This window comes from Poeciliopsis prolifica, unplaced genomic scaffold (genome assembly GCF_027474105.1).
Source record: "Poeciliopsis prolifica strain line A6 unplaced genomic scaffold, Auburn_PproV2 SCAFFOLD134, whole genome shotgun sequence".
In the NCBI taxonomy this organism is placed as follows: domain Eukaryota; kingdom Metazoa; phylum Chordata; class Actinopteri; order Cyprinodontiformes; family Poeciliidae; genus Poeciliopsis; species Poeciliopsis prolifica.
In genome coordinates this window covers 88,842-104,159 of record NW_026562509.1, presented here as the reverse complement: position 1 = coordinate 104,159, position 15,318 = coordinate 88,842, and the positions used below count along the sequence as shown (strand labels likewise).

At 38.8% G+C, this 15,318-nt stretch overlaps 5 protein-coding genes across 5 annotated transcripts; 2 read left to right on the top strand and 3 right to left on the bottom strand.

The window, feature by feature from the left end:
- Positions 1-2,361: 2,361 nt before the first annotated feature.
- LOC129355412 (gamma-crystallin S-1-like) lies at positions 2,362-3,165 on the bottom strand. Its single transcript, XM_055024974.1, has 3 exons — positions 3,079-3,165; positions 2,770-3,012; positions 2,362-2,684 (listed from the first exon to the last, which is right to left on the bottom strand). The coding sequence occupies exons 1-3, from the start codon at positions 3,085-3,087 to the stop codon at positions 2,415-2,417; spliced, it is 522 nt and encodes a 173-aa protein (XP_054880949.1). The 5' UTR covers positions 3,088-3,165; the 3' UTR covers positions 2,362-2,414.
- Positions 3,166-4,263: 1,098 nt separating this feature from the next.
- On the bottom strand, positions 4,264-5,026 carry LOC129355406 (gamma-crystallin M2-like). The gene is made up of 3 exons (XM_055024969.1): positions 5,006-5,026; positions 4,689-4,931; positions 4,264-4,593 (listed from the first exon to the last, which is right to left on the bottom strand). The coding sequence occupies exons 1-3, from the start codon at positions 5,012-5,014 to the stop codon at positions 4,318-4,320; spliced, it is 528 nt and encodes a 175-aa protein (XP_054880944.1). The 5' UTR covers positions 5,015-5,026; the 3' UTR covers positions 4,264-4,317.
- A 1,463-nt stretch (positions 5,027-6,489) lies between these two features.
- On the bottom strand, positions 6,490-7,357 carry LOC129355405 (gamma-crystallin M3-like). The gene is made up of 3 exons (XM_055024968.1): positions 7,270-7,357; positions 6,925-7,173; positions 6,490-6,817 (listed from the first exon to the last, which is right to left on the bottom strand). Exons 1-3 carry the CDS (start codon positions 7,282-7,284, stop codon positions 6,545-6,547), a joined length of 537 nt encoding a protein of 178 aa, XP_054880943.1. The 5' UTR covers positions 7,285-7,357; the 3' UTR covers positions 6,490-6,544.
- Positions 7,358-7,848: 491 nt separating this feature from the next.
- Positions 7,849-8,736, top strand: LOC129355404 (gamma-crystallin M3-like). Its single transcript, XM_055024967.1, has 3 exons — positions 7,849-7,878; positions 8,051-8,317; positions 8,411-8,736. The coding sequence occupies exons 1-3, from the start codon at positions 7,870-7,872 to the stop codon at positions 8,687-8,689; spliced, it is 555 nt and encodes a 184-aa protein (XP_054880942.1). The 5' UTR covers positions 7,849-7,869; the 3' UTR covers positions 8,690-8,736.
- Positions 8,737-10,149: 1,413 nt separating this feature from the next.
- On the top strand, positions 10,150-11,117 carry LOC129355407 (gamma-crystallin M3-like). The gene is made up of 3 exons (XM_055024970.1): positions 10,150-10,168; positions 10,304-10,546; positions 10,649-11,117. Exons 1-3 carry the CDS (start codon positions 10,157-10,159, stop codon positions 10,916-10,918), a joined length of 525 nt encoding a protein of 174 aa, XP_054880945.1. The 5' UTR covers positions 10,150-10,156; the 3' UTR covers positions 10,919-11,117.
- The last annotated feature ends 4,201 nt before the right edge of the window (positions 11,118-15,318 follow it).

Genomic DNA, 15,318 nt, shown 5'->3' with positions numbered 1-15,318 from the left:
TGAAAGTAAATGAACATCTTTCGACCGAATATGTATTTTCATATAAAACAATGGAACAACACAACACTGTAATTTAGTACAACTCAAGTTATAATTTTATACATTTAAACAAGAAGATTTCCCTATCAGGGTTTCACAAAATACTTTTTTTTAATGTGCAAAAATGAAAATAACTCCTCGTTCTGCTTTGTGTGTATCCAAGCCGATGACATCACAAGAAAACACAAATACTGTGGCATCACATTTGTAAACACTGTGGTGGTGAGCTAGTTTTTACCCAAGTTGCATTTGAGCTGCAAGGGGCTTTACCTTGTACATGATTCTGTTTCCAACTACTGCTTCAAGTGTATGGATGGTGCGGTCATGTAAATACTTGCATGATTTTCCTCTGGCTGTCTGAACACATACTGCTTTAGCTTACCACTGTTCACCTAACGAGGGGAAAAAAGCAGTATTTAGGTTTTTAAAAAGTTGTGCAAATTCCAGATTTTTACAGGTTGTTCCACGTAATTCATATAAAGAAGCAACTCGGGGTAATAATCCATAGGTTAACATTTTATAATGTGTATTCCTGTATTGCAGAAGGGTTTTTATGCCACCTGAGAAGCAGAATTTCTCACCCTTTGGTTTTGCTTTGATCTGTTTCCGGTTCATTTCCATAAGCTACAGCAAAATCAGTCAAGGCTTCACGTGATTATTTGGGAAAAAATCTCTCCCCTCTCACCATGACTGATGGCTCTGCACAATAGAGAGAACAAACCCGCTGTAGTTAGGGGGGACGTTAATCCAGATATGCACATAAGAAGATTAAAGGTCAGCTGCAGCTATGATGCAGCAGAATCTAATGTTCCTTTGGCGGCTTTTGCTGGTTGCAGCCAAGGGCGAACAAAATTTTCTTACTTTTAGCCTCTCTGTAATTTTATTTTATTCGAGGCCTCCCAATAGACTGAATCTTAGTGTGTGATTCCTGTCTGATGTCCTGAGTGGACTTTTTCCCTCGTTTTTTCTCTGAAGAGCTGCTGATTGTTTGTACTCCTCTCAAAAAAAGAAAGAAAGAAGAAAAAAAAACGCCCAGTCAGCGTCGGGAGATGGCAAAAATGGATCTGCGTGTGATAAAAGTCCCAGTTCGACCAGCAGCTGAGCTCAGCAGCTCAGTTACTGATTTGCAACGTCTCCTGTTGACTCGGCCGCCACACGTTGATTCCTGTGCACAGCGCCACATGGGCCTGTTTCATTCTTCCGTTCTGGCAGATCAACAAGCATGATATAAAACAACATATCCTGTCACAGGAAATTCAACTGTTGTCTCAGCTAATTATCAAGCATATCTGCAGATTGTGATGTAAGCATGACCTGTTCTCCTTATTGTTGGACGTCAAAGTCTTTACTTGTTTTTGTTTCCTTTTAAGAAAAGGGAAAAAAAGGCAACGATATTGATTTGAGCGATTCCCCATTGACATAGGTAGTGTCTTCTAGATAGTGGAAACTAAATATCAGTGACCCTAGTGAACCGCTGTGCATCAGATAAGCTACCTCCCTATGGACAAAGCTCACCATGATTACATCAAAGAAAAAATGGTGTAATCAATTGAGAAATGGGCATAATGAAACTCATGAAATAAAAAAGGTTGGTGGATAAAAACGTTTAATCTCTATATTTAAGCATCTCCATCGTTAAAACTCATTTCTGCATATGGATGTTCAGTTTATTTGAATCTGTTTCTCTCTTTCCTTCCTGTTCCAAAATATATGCACATCTAAACTTACTCATATCTGCTGCAGTGCACACAAACCCCTCAGATTTGACCTTTCACCTTCATTTACATGTGTGTTTCTGTGACCACTGCACAAAATGTGTTCATTAAGATTCTGCCTCTGAATGAACTTTGCTCTTAGAACAGATTTCAAGCTGGAGTATAATGTCGCCCTCCAGTGGTAAAATAGGAGCATCACCAGATTTAGACTGTGGGACAATAAAGAATATTTCTGTTCTATTCTACTTGATACATTGAAAACAGTGAAAGAATTGGTGTTTGTTTTGTGACACAATGCAATACTGAATTAATTCCTCAGACACATAAAATGTTACTTGACATTAATTTTGACTACTTTAATTAAATAATTTAAATACTAAATTATCAACTAATTAAATTTTTATTTTAACTAAGTATTTTATAGATTTAGAATTAAACTAATACTATACATATATTAAAATATATATATGCACATATATAGAGAGATAGATGGATAATATATAACTAGCTTTTTCACTAAACTAGAAGTTTATAAATGTATTTCATTCTTTTTGGCTCATATATGTCATAAACTACAACAGTTTGAAACGACTGATAACAAAAAACGTCACATTTTCATCCTGGTTTTATTCCCCAGATGCATACAGACCAGTTCAGAGCTTAGTTCTTCACCCGGCGCACTGAGCCCACACTGGGCTGCCTGCCTCCCCACTCCGAGTACCGCCTGTACTCGCCCTTCTCCAGCAGGTACTGGCGCCCCCTGTAGTTGGGGTGTTCGTAGAAGACCCAGGCCCCCTCAAACACTTTGCAGGACTGGACATCTCGGCTCTGCCAGCGCTCATGGAAGGTGGGCATGTTGTCTGAAAGCTCCACAGACTCGCCCTCAAAGTTTGGCTTCTCCCAAATCTTCATCCACCATGTATTCCCCACCTTGGCAGGGTCAAGAAAGACAATCGACTCTGAAAAAATGCTGAAGAAGTGGTTCATTTGTGTTTGTGGTAGAAAAACCACTCACATGTCTAACGACACGGCAAGACCTGACTGCATCATTGATCCCCAGCCAGTACTGGTAGTCTGGATACTCTCCTGGACTCAGCACGTACTGGTGGCCCATGTAGTTCGGTTTCTCGTAGACCACCCAGAACCCACCCAGGACTTTGATGGAGTTGCAGCGGCTGACGTACGTGTGCAGGTCACTGAAGTCGTTGCTGCTTTCATGATATCGACCCTGAAAGTTTCGATCCTCGTAAAAGACAATCTGAAACACAAACACCAGGTTAAGTCGGTGACTCTAACATGGGTATATATTAAACGATCACATTACCTTTTCCATAGTTAATACCAGTAAGTGAGGTGGGCTGAATAAAATATTACACCTGCCACCTCAGGTGTGCTCTTTATACAGAGCAAGAACAATAAAGCCAAGCACATGGTTTGCTTTGTGCAAAGTGGATTTTTCAATCAGCGATTCAAAAATTGATCCAGGCAGATCACATTGTTCTGAAGCAGTGACTCCTGTTTCCCTGAACAAAGCAACTGAAAGCTGCTGGATGCAGCAGAGAGTGCTGACAAAAACAAGGGCACTGCAGGACATTTGGGTCGCAGTGAAGCGCCTAGAGCTGAGTCAGTGACCCAGCAGGAAGGTCGGAAGGCACCAGAGGCTGCGCAGATCCTGGACTGCACCATCTATTTCATAAACCTTTTCCATTCAACGTGTCTGACTGTTGACTTGGAAACAGAAAATATGTCTAAAGTTTTATTGAACTGATAAGAAAGTAGTTCTTGCTAGTGAAGTGAAGACTTTCCAATCATTCCCAAATCGGATCCAGGTCTGGCTGTATGTTTAGGGTTGTCCTGACTTCACGTCAGCCATATTTTATTTCCTCACCTTGAACCTTTAGATAAATCCCCTACATACTGCACATGCATGTGACTTCGGCCATTTCATAGCACAATCAAGTAACTATGTTATCTTTAATTTAATAAAAATGCTACATATATCACACAAAACATAAAAGAAATTTTACTTGGCAATTTAATTCTTGACGTTGGACCTCTGTCTCTGCAATCGATGTCAGGAGTTCATATGATGAGTTGAGCAGTTCCACCATGTTTTTGCTCATTTCTGCTGCTGCTAGTCTGGAGGAGCAGAGTGAAAAATCCCAGGACTCTAGGATTGTTACATCTGGAAGATGCTGATGCATCAGTTTATCATCGCCATGGACATAGAGGGTAAAGTCAAAAAAAGTGCTGCTCCAAAATGAATACTATCAAGTTTGATTGAAATAAGCAGTGCATTGGTTTGTAGAAAATGGATGACAACCTAAACAATCAATCAATCATCCCAACATCAGAACTGGTTTTGGGATAAATGTAACTGGGACAGCAGACTTTGACCCAAAGTCCTTGTGAACATTTTTGAACTATATCCTTAAACGCCGGGTACATTTATGACTTTCATGCAAATGATGACCAGAACTCTAATAAACTCTAATGAAGACACAAGTCAGGCTTTGCCTTAATTTTATTGCTTGTGCAGGCATTTAGAAGAAGCTTCCATCACTTAAAACTCTGTGATCCTGCGGAAGGAGCCGACACCAGGAGACGATGCCCCCCAGTCGATGTGCTGCCGGTATTCCCCCCTCTCCAGGAGGTACTGATGCCCCCTGTAGTCGGGGAGGTCGTACAGCACCCAGGCGCCGTCTGTCACCACACAGGAGTTGGCCTCGCGCATCTTGTAGGTATCGTACGCCGAGGCCACATCGTCAGAGCAGTCCACCACCTGCCCTCCAAAATCTGGTCTTTCATAGAGCCTCAGCTTCCAGGAGCTGCCGTAAATCTAAAAACCAACATAAGGGAGAAGGTCATTGCAAGAATAAACTTAAATTCAACAAAGAAAGGTGTTTTCTGAATCTTTTGCATCCAAACTCTCACATTCTTCACAGCACGGCAGGATTTGACGCTGTCGCTGAAGGCCATCCACTGCTGGCTGTCAGCGTACTCCCCGGGGCTGAGGACATATTGGAAGCCTTTGTAGCTGGGCCTCTCATAGATCACCCACACGCCGCTCTCCACCCGGATGGAGTTGCAGCGGCTGAAGTGAGTGTGCAGGTCGGTGCAGTCGCTGCTGCAGTTATAGCAGCGGCCCTGGAATTTCTTCTCCTCAAAAAACGTGATCTGTGAGGGGAAAGCATGAGTCAAGTTTTTTCTGTGCAGCTTTTTAAGGACTTAACTCCAGTGGAAGATCTTACCTTCCCCATTTGGATGCAATGTCAACCCGATTCTTTGCTGCAGGCCCATCAAAGTATTTATCCATATAGAAAATGTGCAGAGCGTGGAAAGTCTTTGATACCCAAATGAGCTGGATTTGCATATCAGCAGAAACAGCTTGGTGTCATTTGATTTCCCTTTGTTTCAGCTTCCTGATGAGCCTCAATCAAACACATGATGGAACGCAAACAGCATGGATGACAGAAAATAATCACGTTTTTTTCACATTTGACTGCATCTGAATCTGTATTTTAGGAATCTTGCGTAAATTTACTGTTGTTTTTTTATTTTTATTTCAACAGTGATGTTTTATGCAGTTTTGTTGTGTGGAATGTCCTGGAAAGTGGATATGTGAATCATATAACCTGAACAGTACACTGTGAAAATTAAATAAGGTTGGGGTATGTTTTTAATTACAGTTTTTAGAAGCCTTGATATTATTTTACTTGTTTTCCCTCCACACTATTAAAAAGTTGTAGATATTATACATCCAGAATACTGATTTGATTCTGATAGAGTTTCTGTGGAGAGAGCTAAAGATTAGGGTGATGGCAAAGATGCTTTCAAACACTTGGAGATCATTGACAAAGGAAATGTCCCCCTTTATTCTGTCTTGTTATCTTTAGAGTGATGCCTGTTTCATTTCCCAGTGGAAGTTAATTTTGATTCTCGCTGTGTGAGTAGTTTGATTTGAATTAGTGACTTAATTCATACAATTGGGAGAGATAACTATTTGCAATATATGAAGAACTCCACAGAACAGTTTGGCAAGGTGGTCCACACAGATATCTAAAGCTCACATTTGAACAAAATTTAAGGTGTTTAACTGCATTCAAACAATTAAATTGTGTCACCCAGCATTTAGTTCCTCATTCGTTCTGTTCCATGTGTCCATTAAAGAATCCATTAAAAACAGAGCACTCTGCTCTATTCAGAGATTGAACTCTTAGTGGATCTTTTTCTGGAACGTGACTACAAATTTTTTACGGAAAACTTGCCAGTTCATGGACATAAAAAAAAAATACAGTTTGGAAGCTGAAATATGTAAACCAAATAGGAGCAATGACACTTGACATGCTATTGGCTGGTTTTTGCAATGCAGCCAGTCCAGGAGCACCATTGATTTTTCTTGGCACTGATTGATTGTTTCCTGAAGGTCAGAACTCAGGATGACTGTAGCTGTAGATCTTATGCTGTAATGCATATATGTTAATATGCCCAGCATATTAAAAATAGGTCATTTAATGATATATTAAAAACAGGTAATTTAATGTTATTAGTTGTTCCACCGTGTCAATATTTTTAGTGTTATTGTACTGCCAGTGGGAACTTTTAGAAGTATGAAGGGTTTATCCAAACCTTGTGCTTCAATTTCAAAAAGTTCTCATAAATGCACTAGAAATGTCAGAAACACTTCCTTTCTCATCTAGTTTAGGTCAGAATGAGGCACAGGCACAAACACATCTGGATTTCAGCTTGCTTTATTCTGGTTTTCACCAGCTACATTCAAGGCTCAGACGCTAACAGACGTCCATGATGCGCCTGATGGAGCTGAACCTCGTGCTCAGCCCCATCTCCCTCAGGTTCCTGTACTCTCCTGGTCTCAGGTACATCATCCTGCCCCTGTAGTTGGGCTGCTCAAACATCAGCCAGTGGCCCTCCATGACGTTGCAGGACTGGCACTCGGAAATACGGAAGCGGTCCATCATGTTCTCACAGTCGTCCACCAGCTCGTGCATTTGGCCTGCGAAGTTCTCCCTCTCGTAGATCCTCAGTCGGAAGGGTCCTCGTTGCTGTGAGGGAAGAAATTACACTGAAATCAAACAACTGTCTGTGGTGGGAAGGTGAGTGAGACTTGAGCCACAACATTGACCTGTTGTCAGGGGCGTCCTCCACCTACCATTGGGATGATGCGGCAGGATCGGATGCAATCACTCGTGCTTATTCCCATCAGCCGCTGGTTGTCGGGGTACTCGCCCCTCCTCACCAGCATCTGGAGGCCCATGAAGTTGGGTTTCTCATAGACCACGAAGAGGCCACTCTCCACCCTGCAGGAGTTACACCTGCTCAGGTAGGAGGTGAGCTCCGGGCAGTCGCTGCTGGTCTCATAGGAGCGACCCTGGAAGTTCCTGTCCTCATAGAATATAATCTACAAAAAAAAAACACACACAAGAGAAATGATCAGCTAGTAGTTAATCTTCACTCTGAGTAATTTTGCATCTAATGTTTGGGAAATTCCACTTACCCTTCCCATGGTCATGATAACTGTGAGCTATTTGTGAGATTCAACGCACCAACATCGACCCTTTCCCTTTTTATACATTGCACAGCAGTAGCATTTCCACATGGCTTGTGCTGAAAGCTTTGAGTCATCACTCTATATTGTGGCACGGAGCTGCACTATAGGGTGGCAGACTTTAGCATCAGAATCTGCAATAATCCATTTATTCTCAGCTAAATATCTGGTTTCATGCCTGCTTCCAGCAACTTCCGCAACTTAATTCATCTCTTTATCCCAAAAAAATACTCACTTATTGCCTCTGGAAAAAGACTAAAACTACAACAAGGTCTTGTCAACTGAAGAGTGGGAAAGTGTCAGCCTTTTGTCGTAAAAAACGTAAAATAAATATAACATTTCTGTGACCTCGCATGACCTTTCAGAGCTACAGTTAACATAGAATAATAACTATTGAGGTGTACCGTAAAAAGAAATCAATGCATGGCCACGTGAACCTAATGATGAGTCATGATGTTTCAAACAAAGGTGAGCTAGGTGGTCTGGAGCTGATGGTGGATATAAAAGCAACGCCGGTGGGCATCATTTGGAAAAACGAAAACCGTCACCATGGGCAGGGTAATATCCGATTTGTCCTCCGTTTACGTGTCAAAAAAAATGTACAAAAATCTTGCAAAAGGAAAAACTCAAGACTCTGATTGGCTTTAACATGTATGAGAAAATTAGTCAGAACACTTTATCATGCTCCGCACAAGCAGCGGTGTCTCACCCTTTCTGCTGTGTCCTGCAGATCATTTTCTATGAGGAGAGGAGCTTCCAGGGCCGTTCCTATGACTGCAGCAGCGACTGCTCCGACATCCACATGCACCTGAATCGCTGCAACTCCTGCAGGGTGGAGAGCGGGTGCTTCGTGGGGTACGACCGCCCCAATTTCATGGGTAACCAGATCTTCCTGAGGAGAGGAGAGTACCCTGACTTTCAGTACATGGGAAACATGCTGGGCATGATGGGAATGGCCATGATGGACACCATCCGCTCCTGTCGTATCATCCCCATGGTATGATATTTGTATTATCTCTTTAAGGAGGAGGTTAGAATTGGCGAGCCAGTAAAAAAGGAACAGAATAAATCTCTCCTATTCCTTTGACAGCACCGGGGACAGTTCAGGATGAGGATCTATGAAAGAGAGAACTTCGGCGGTCAGATGCATGAGCTTATGGATGACTGCGAGTCTCTCCAAGATCGGTTTTACATGTCTGACTGCCAGTCCTGCAACGTCATGGACGGCCACTGGCTGATGTTCGAGCAGACCAACTTCAGGGGCAGGATGATGTACGTGAGGCCAGGCGAGTACAGAAACCTCCGTGAACTGGGGATGAGCAACATCATGAGAATCAGCTCCATCAGATGCATCGTGGATGTGTGTTAACTGTGAATGAAACTATCAGAGAAAATAATAAACATTTTTTTGAAGTATCTTTGTTGTATCTTTTCTGCACTTGACATGCAGGGATTAAAGACTCTGCTCTCTCTAAACTGGAATTACATCGGTTCATGTCAAAAATATTTTGGAGACAAAACGATGTGAGAGCCCCTGCACCACCTTACTGCGCAATTAGAAATGAAACGGTGACGATGTGCAAACCATGCCACCAATGTTATGTTGCACATGTGCACCATTGCGACAGAATCAATTTATCTGTGACTCAAAAATACTTAATCTCATTCCACAATATGCAGATGCTTTACTCAACTCGGCATGCAAGATGATGAAAAATTAAAAATGAAACTAACAGCATGACCAACTTTATTATTATTTGGACTAACCTGACCTCTTAGTGGTAGCAGTAGAGGAACAATTACGAACTCTGCCAATTCCACACATTTGATCCCAATATATGTGCAGTTTTCACAAGTGACACAAGCAGCTCAAAGATGTGACAAAAAAAATTCCACAAAATTCATTTTGTTTCGAGCCACATGTTTTTCAGTCTGCTGGCATACATGGCAAGAAGGAAAACAATGTGACGGCAGCTTAAGAGTGATATCGACTAATGGCACTTTTGCAGATTTTGGCAGAATAGCCTACATCTAAAAAGTAAAAAAAAAAAAAACAGCAAAAGATGCACGTTAGCCACAGCACAACTTGGCAAGATGTGCACATCTTGTTTATGTTAAATTTGACACAAATGAGTATCTTTGAACTCATCAGTTTTTTTACTGAAAGATTTATCTCTAAATATCAATTATTTTGCCAACTATAGAGTCGTAGAAAGTGACCTGTCGATTATCTTGGGTGACGCTCGAGGTATCCAGACCCATTGCAGAAGGTAGAGTTGTGCATCACTTCACCATGATTACATTTCACTCTTTGATATTATTTTCTTCTCAGGTTTTTCATTATTTTAACTGTATATTTGTTGAGACATGCATCTTAACCTATAGAATATTTTACAAAAACTCCTGGAAAACACAGATTATTTTTTGGCAAATGTGACATGGGTTGTTGGTGTTGGTATTGGTCTGCCGTAATTTGCTGTTTTTGTCCAGTTTCCCATCCTTTCTGTGAATTAGGAGCTCTGGCTCAGCTCAGATTGGATCAGATAACGTTTTTATCCTTTATAAATATAATTATTTGAAAAAAAATATTTTGCATTCTGTCAGGTTATCTTTAATTCTCCAACAAACATGAAAAAAAAACAATCCTTCAATGAAAAATGTTAACATGCAATAATTTAATCAGGAAGGCTGCAGCGCTCACAGCTTTGATGTGCAGTATAGTGGGGATTTTCATGATGAGCTGACTCAGGTATTTTGTACAATCGAGGGGCAGATTCTTTTGATGTCACATGATGCATAAAAGGCAGCGCGCCAGAGAGAAAAAACAACAGAAATCATGAGCGGGAAGGTAATGCAGGGTGCAAACTATCCAGACTGCTCCACACATTCCTGAAAAGTTAATAGTTTTATGCACAGTACTTTAAATCAATGGTGAGTGTTTGGGGTGACCAAAAAAAAGCTCTAAAACTATCTTTCTTATCAGATTATTTTCTTCGAGGAGAGGAACTTCCAGGGCCGCTCATATGAGTGCGTCGGTGACTGCTCGGAAATTGCGTCTCATCTGAGACGATGCAGCTCCTGCAGGGTGGAGAGCGGGATATTCATGGTCTACGAGCAGCCCAACTTCAGGGGCCAACAGTACCTCCTGACCAAAGGGGAGTATCCTGAGTATCAGGATACGATTGGGTTCAACGACTGCATTCACTCCTGCCGAATCGTCCCTGTGGTAATCATCACTATTGTCTCAATCAATGAGAGATGAGGGCAGCTTGAAATGTAAAAATGAGAGGATGACTGGTTGAAGTTGCTTGTTTTCTACCCTGCACAGCACACTGGACCCTTCAAGATGCGGATCTACCAGAAAACAAATTTCGAAGGCCAAATGTATGAGCTGACTGACGACTGCGACTCCATCCAGGACAGCTACAACATGTCGGACCTGCAGTCGTGCAACGTGGTGGACGGCCACTGGCTGATGTTCGAGCTGCCTGAATTCGAGGGCAGGATGCTGTATCTGAAGCCTGGGGAGTACAAGAACCTCAGAGAAATCAGCAACGGCATCAGATTCAGATCAATCAGACGCATCACAGAGTCCTAACTCTCATGGTTTCTATTCGGCCGACGACTTTAATGATGACCAGTGGAAGGCAGAAAGGGGGAACCTCATCTTTGATCCCGAATCTGTGATTTTGTGCCTTTTGTTCATTGTTTGCTTTTAATTCCAATCTCACTGTATAATTTACCTCTCAATTTGTGATACGCAAAATAAATGAGCTGGTTTCAAACTGGTGAACTAATGTGTTGGATGCATTGCTTTTGTTGAACTGGTAAACAAACATGCGAGTATGTCCAGTGCATGACATATTAATATCATCTCATTTGATCCCAATATACTGATCCCTCCTACTGTTTTGGATGAAAAACAGTAGGAGACAGAGTCAGGTGTGTCCTCCATGGGAAGTAAACATTATGCTAAGCTAGTGAGCTATAAATACATCCCGACTCTCTCAATGTTATTAAAGTTGAGGATCTCGCTAGTCAATACAAAAAGGGAACTGTGCAATGATTATCTATCAAGATGGATGCGTCATTATCTATTATCTAATAATAAGACCTCTCTGGCTCTAAGGGGTTCCACGAGGGACACTTTGGATAAGATTGCATTAACTCTTGTTCAACCGTAAAATACACTTTTGACCAGAACATATACTCTAATTAACACGATAACTTGCTTTCTCAAGTATTCAACTTTCCCCTCCATGATTTTTCAAAAACAAAAAGAATGCTGTCTCTGAGTGATGTTAAGAAACTAGTCTATCTTGATAACTATGTTATATAACAGCAAACAGACTTTGGATACAGATCATTTTCATGGATAGACCTACTTTTCCTTCTTCCTCTGCAGGTTTACTTCAGTTTTAGTTTATACAGCACAGCATAAGTCAAAATGTTAGTTTTACCTTTCATCTGGCTGTGGAATAGAATTTGATACCACAAAAAAATTTTTTGCAGAATAAACACAGTTATGTGTACAATTTGACAATTTTCAAGTGTTTGGATAATAGTGAAACTTTACGGCTCTGACGTGGCCTCTGCTGCTCTGCATTAAATCTGTCTCATGCAGACTGTATTGAAAATTACTTTTCTAGAGCTAAGCCCCAAAGAGAGAATCACAATATGGGGGATTTCAATCAAACAAAAGCATGAACCAAAAAGCTGGAGGCTATCCAAAAGCAAGCTGTTGACACGCCGACACCAAAGTGAATCACAATCTGTGAATTGTTTACTGTTATAAAAGCCAATGGAGGACATACTATAGTATGTTGTCCGAAGAATTTAAAAAAACGACTCGTATGTCGTCCGAAAAATTGAAAAAAACGACATACTATAGTATGTGGTCAAAAAATTGAAAAAAATGACATACTATAGTCGTCAATTACTATTGACGACTATAGTCGTCAATGTCATTTTTTTCAAAAATTGAAAAAAACGACATACTATATATAGTATGTCGTCCGAAATATTGAAAAAAACGACATACTAAGTATGTGGTCGAAAAATTGAAAAAAATGACATACTATAGTATGTCGTCCGAAAAATTGAAAAAAACGACATACTATACTATGTCGTTCGAAAAATTGAAAAAAACAACATATTATACTATGTCGTCGAAAAATTGAAAAAAACGACATACTATAGTATGTCGTCCGAAATATTGAGAAAAAACGACATACTGTGGTCGACAAATTGAAAAAAATGACATACTATACTATGTCGTCCGAAATATTGAGAAAAAACGACATGTCGTCCAAAAAATTGAAAAAAACGACATACTATACTATGTCGTCCGAAATATTGAAAAACACGACATAATATACTATGTCGTCGAAAAATTGAAAAAAACGACATACTATATACTATGTCGTACGAAAAATTAAAAAAAATGACATACTATATATAATATGTGGTCAAAAAATAGAAAAAAACGACATGTCGTCCGAAAAATTTAAAAAAACGACATACTAGTATGTCGTCAGAAATATTGAAAAAAACGACATACTATAGTATGTCGTCCGAAAAATTGAAAAAAACGACATACTATACTATGTCGTTCGAAAAATTGAAAAAAACAACATATTATACTATGTCATCGAAAAATTGAAAAAAAACGACATACTATAGTATGTCGTCCGAAATATTGAGAAAAAACGACACACTGTGGTCGACAAATTGAAAAAAATGACATACTATACTATGTCGTCCGAAATATTGAGAAAAAACGACATGTCGTCCAAAAAATTGAAAAAAACGACATACTATACTATGTCGTCCGAAATATTGAAAAAAACGACATAATATACTATGTCGTCGAAAAATTGAAAAAAACGACATACTATATACTATGTCGTACGAAAAATAAAAAAAAATGACATACTATATATAATATGTGGTCAAAAAATAGAAAAAAACGACATGTCGTCCGAAAAATTTAAAAAAACGACATACTAGTATGTCGTCCGAAATATTGAAAAAAACGACATACTATATACTATGTCGTATATAGTATACTATGTCCGAAATATTGAAAAAAACGACATACTATAGTATGTCGTCGAAATATTGAGAAAAAACGACATACTATAGTATGTATTTCGGATGACTATGTCGTGCAAAATATTGAGAGAAAACGACATACTGTGGTCGAAAAATTGAAAAAAATGACATACTATAGTATGTCGTCCGAAATATTGAAAAAAATGACATACTATACTATGTCGTTCGAAAAATGGAAAAAAACGACATGTTATACTATGTCGTCGAAAAATTGAAAAAAACGACATACTACACTATGTCGTCCGAAATATTGAGAAAAAACGACATGTCGTCCGAAAAATTGAAAAAACGACATACTATATACTATGTCGTATATAGTATACTATGTCCGAAAAATTGAAAAAAAAGACATACTATAGTATGTTGTCCGAAGAATTTAAAAAAACGACTCGTATGTCGTCCGAAAAATTGAAAAAACCACATACTATAGTATGTGGTCGAAAAATTGAAAAAAATGACATACTATAGTCGTCAATTACTATTGACGACTATAGTCGTCAATGTCATTTTTTTCAAAAATTGAAAAAAACGACATACTATAGTATGTCGTCCGAAATATTGAGAAAAAACGACATACTGTGGTCGACAAATTGAAAAAAACGACATACTATACTATGTCGTCCGAAATATTGAGAAAAAACGACATGTCGTCCAAAAAATTGAAAAAAACGACATACTATACTATGTCGTCCGAAATATTGAAAAAAAAGACATACTATATACTATGTCGTACGAAAAATTTAAAAAAACGACATACTATATATAGTATGTGGTCAAAAAATAGAAAAAAACGACATGTCGTCCGAAAAATTTAAAAAAACGACATACTATAGTATGTCGTCCGAAATATTGAAAAAAACGACATACTATACTATGTCATCGATAAATTGAAAAAAACGACATACTATAAACTATGTTGTACGAAAAATTGAAAAAAACGACATACTATATATAGTATGTGGTCAAAAAATAGAAAAAAACGACATGTCGTCCGAAAAATTTAAAAAAACGACATACTATAGTATGTCGTCCGAAATATTGAAAAAAATGACATACTATACTATGTCGTTCGAAAAATGGAAAAAAACGACATACTATAGAATGTATTTCGGACGACTATGTCGTGCAAAATATTGAGAAAAAACGACATACTATAGTCTGTGGTCGAAAAATTGAAAAAAATGACATAATATAGTTTGTCTTCGAAAAATTGAAAAAAACGACATACTATAGTTTGTCGTCGAAAAATTGAAAAAAACGACATGTTATACTATGTCGTCGAAAAATTGAAAAAAACGACATATTATACTATGTCGTCCGAAATATTGAGAAAAAAAGACATGTCGTCCGAAAAATTGAAAAAAACGACATACTATAGTATGTATTTCGGACGACTATGTCGTGCAAAATATTGAGAAAAAACGACATACTATAGTTTGTCGTCGAAAAATTGAAAAAAACGACATACTATAGTATGTCGTCCTAAATATTGAAAAAAGTGACATACTATAGTATGTTGTCCGAAATATTGAAAAAAATGTCGTTCGAAAAATACTATGTCGTTCGAAAAATGGAAAAAAACGACATGTTATACTATGTCGTCGAAAAATTGAAAAAAACGACATACTACTATGTCGTCCGAAATATTGAGAAAAAACGACATGTCGTCCGAAAAATTGAAAAAACGACATACTATATACTATGTCGTATATAGTATACTATGTCCGAAAATTAAAAAAAAGACATACTATAGTATGTTCGAAAATTTAAAAAAACGACTCGTATGTCGTCCGAAAATTGAAAAAGCATACTATAGTGGTCGAAAAATTGAAAAAAATGACATACTATAGTCGTCAAACTATTGACGACTATAGTCGTAGTCAT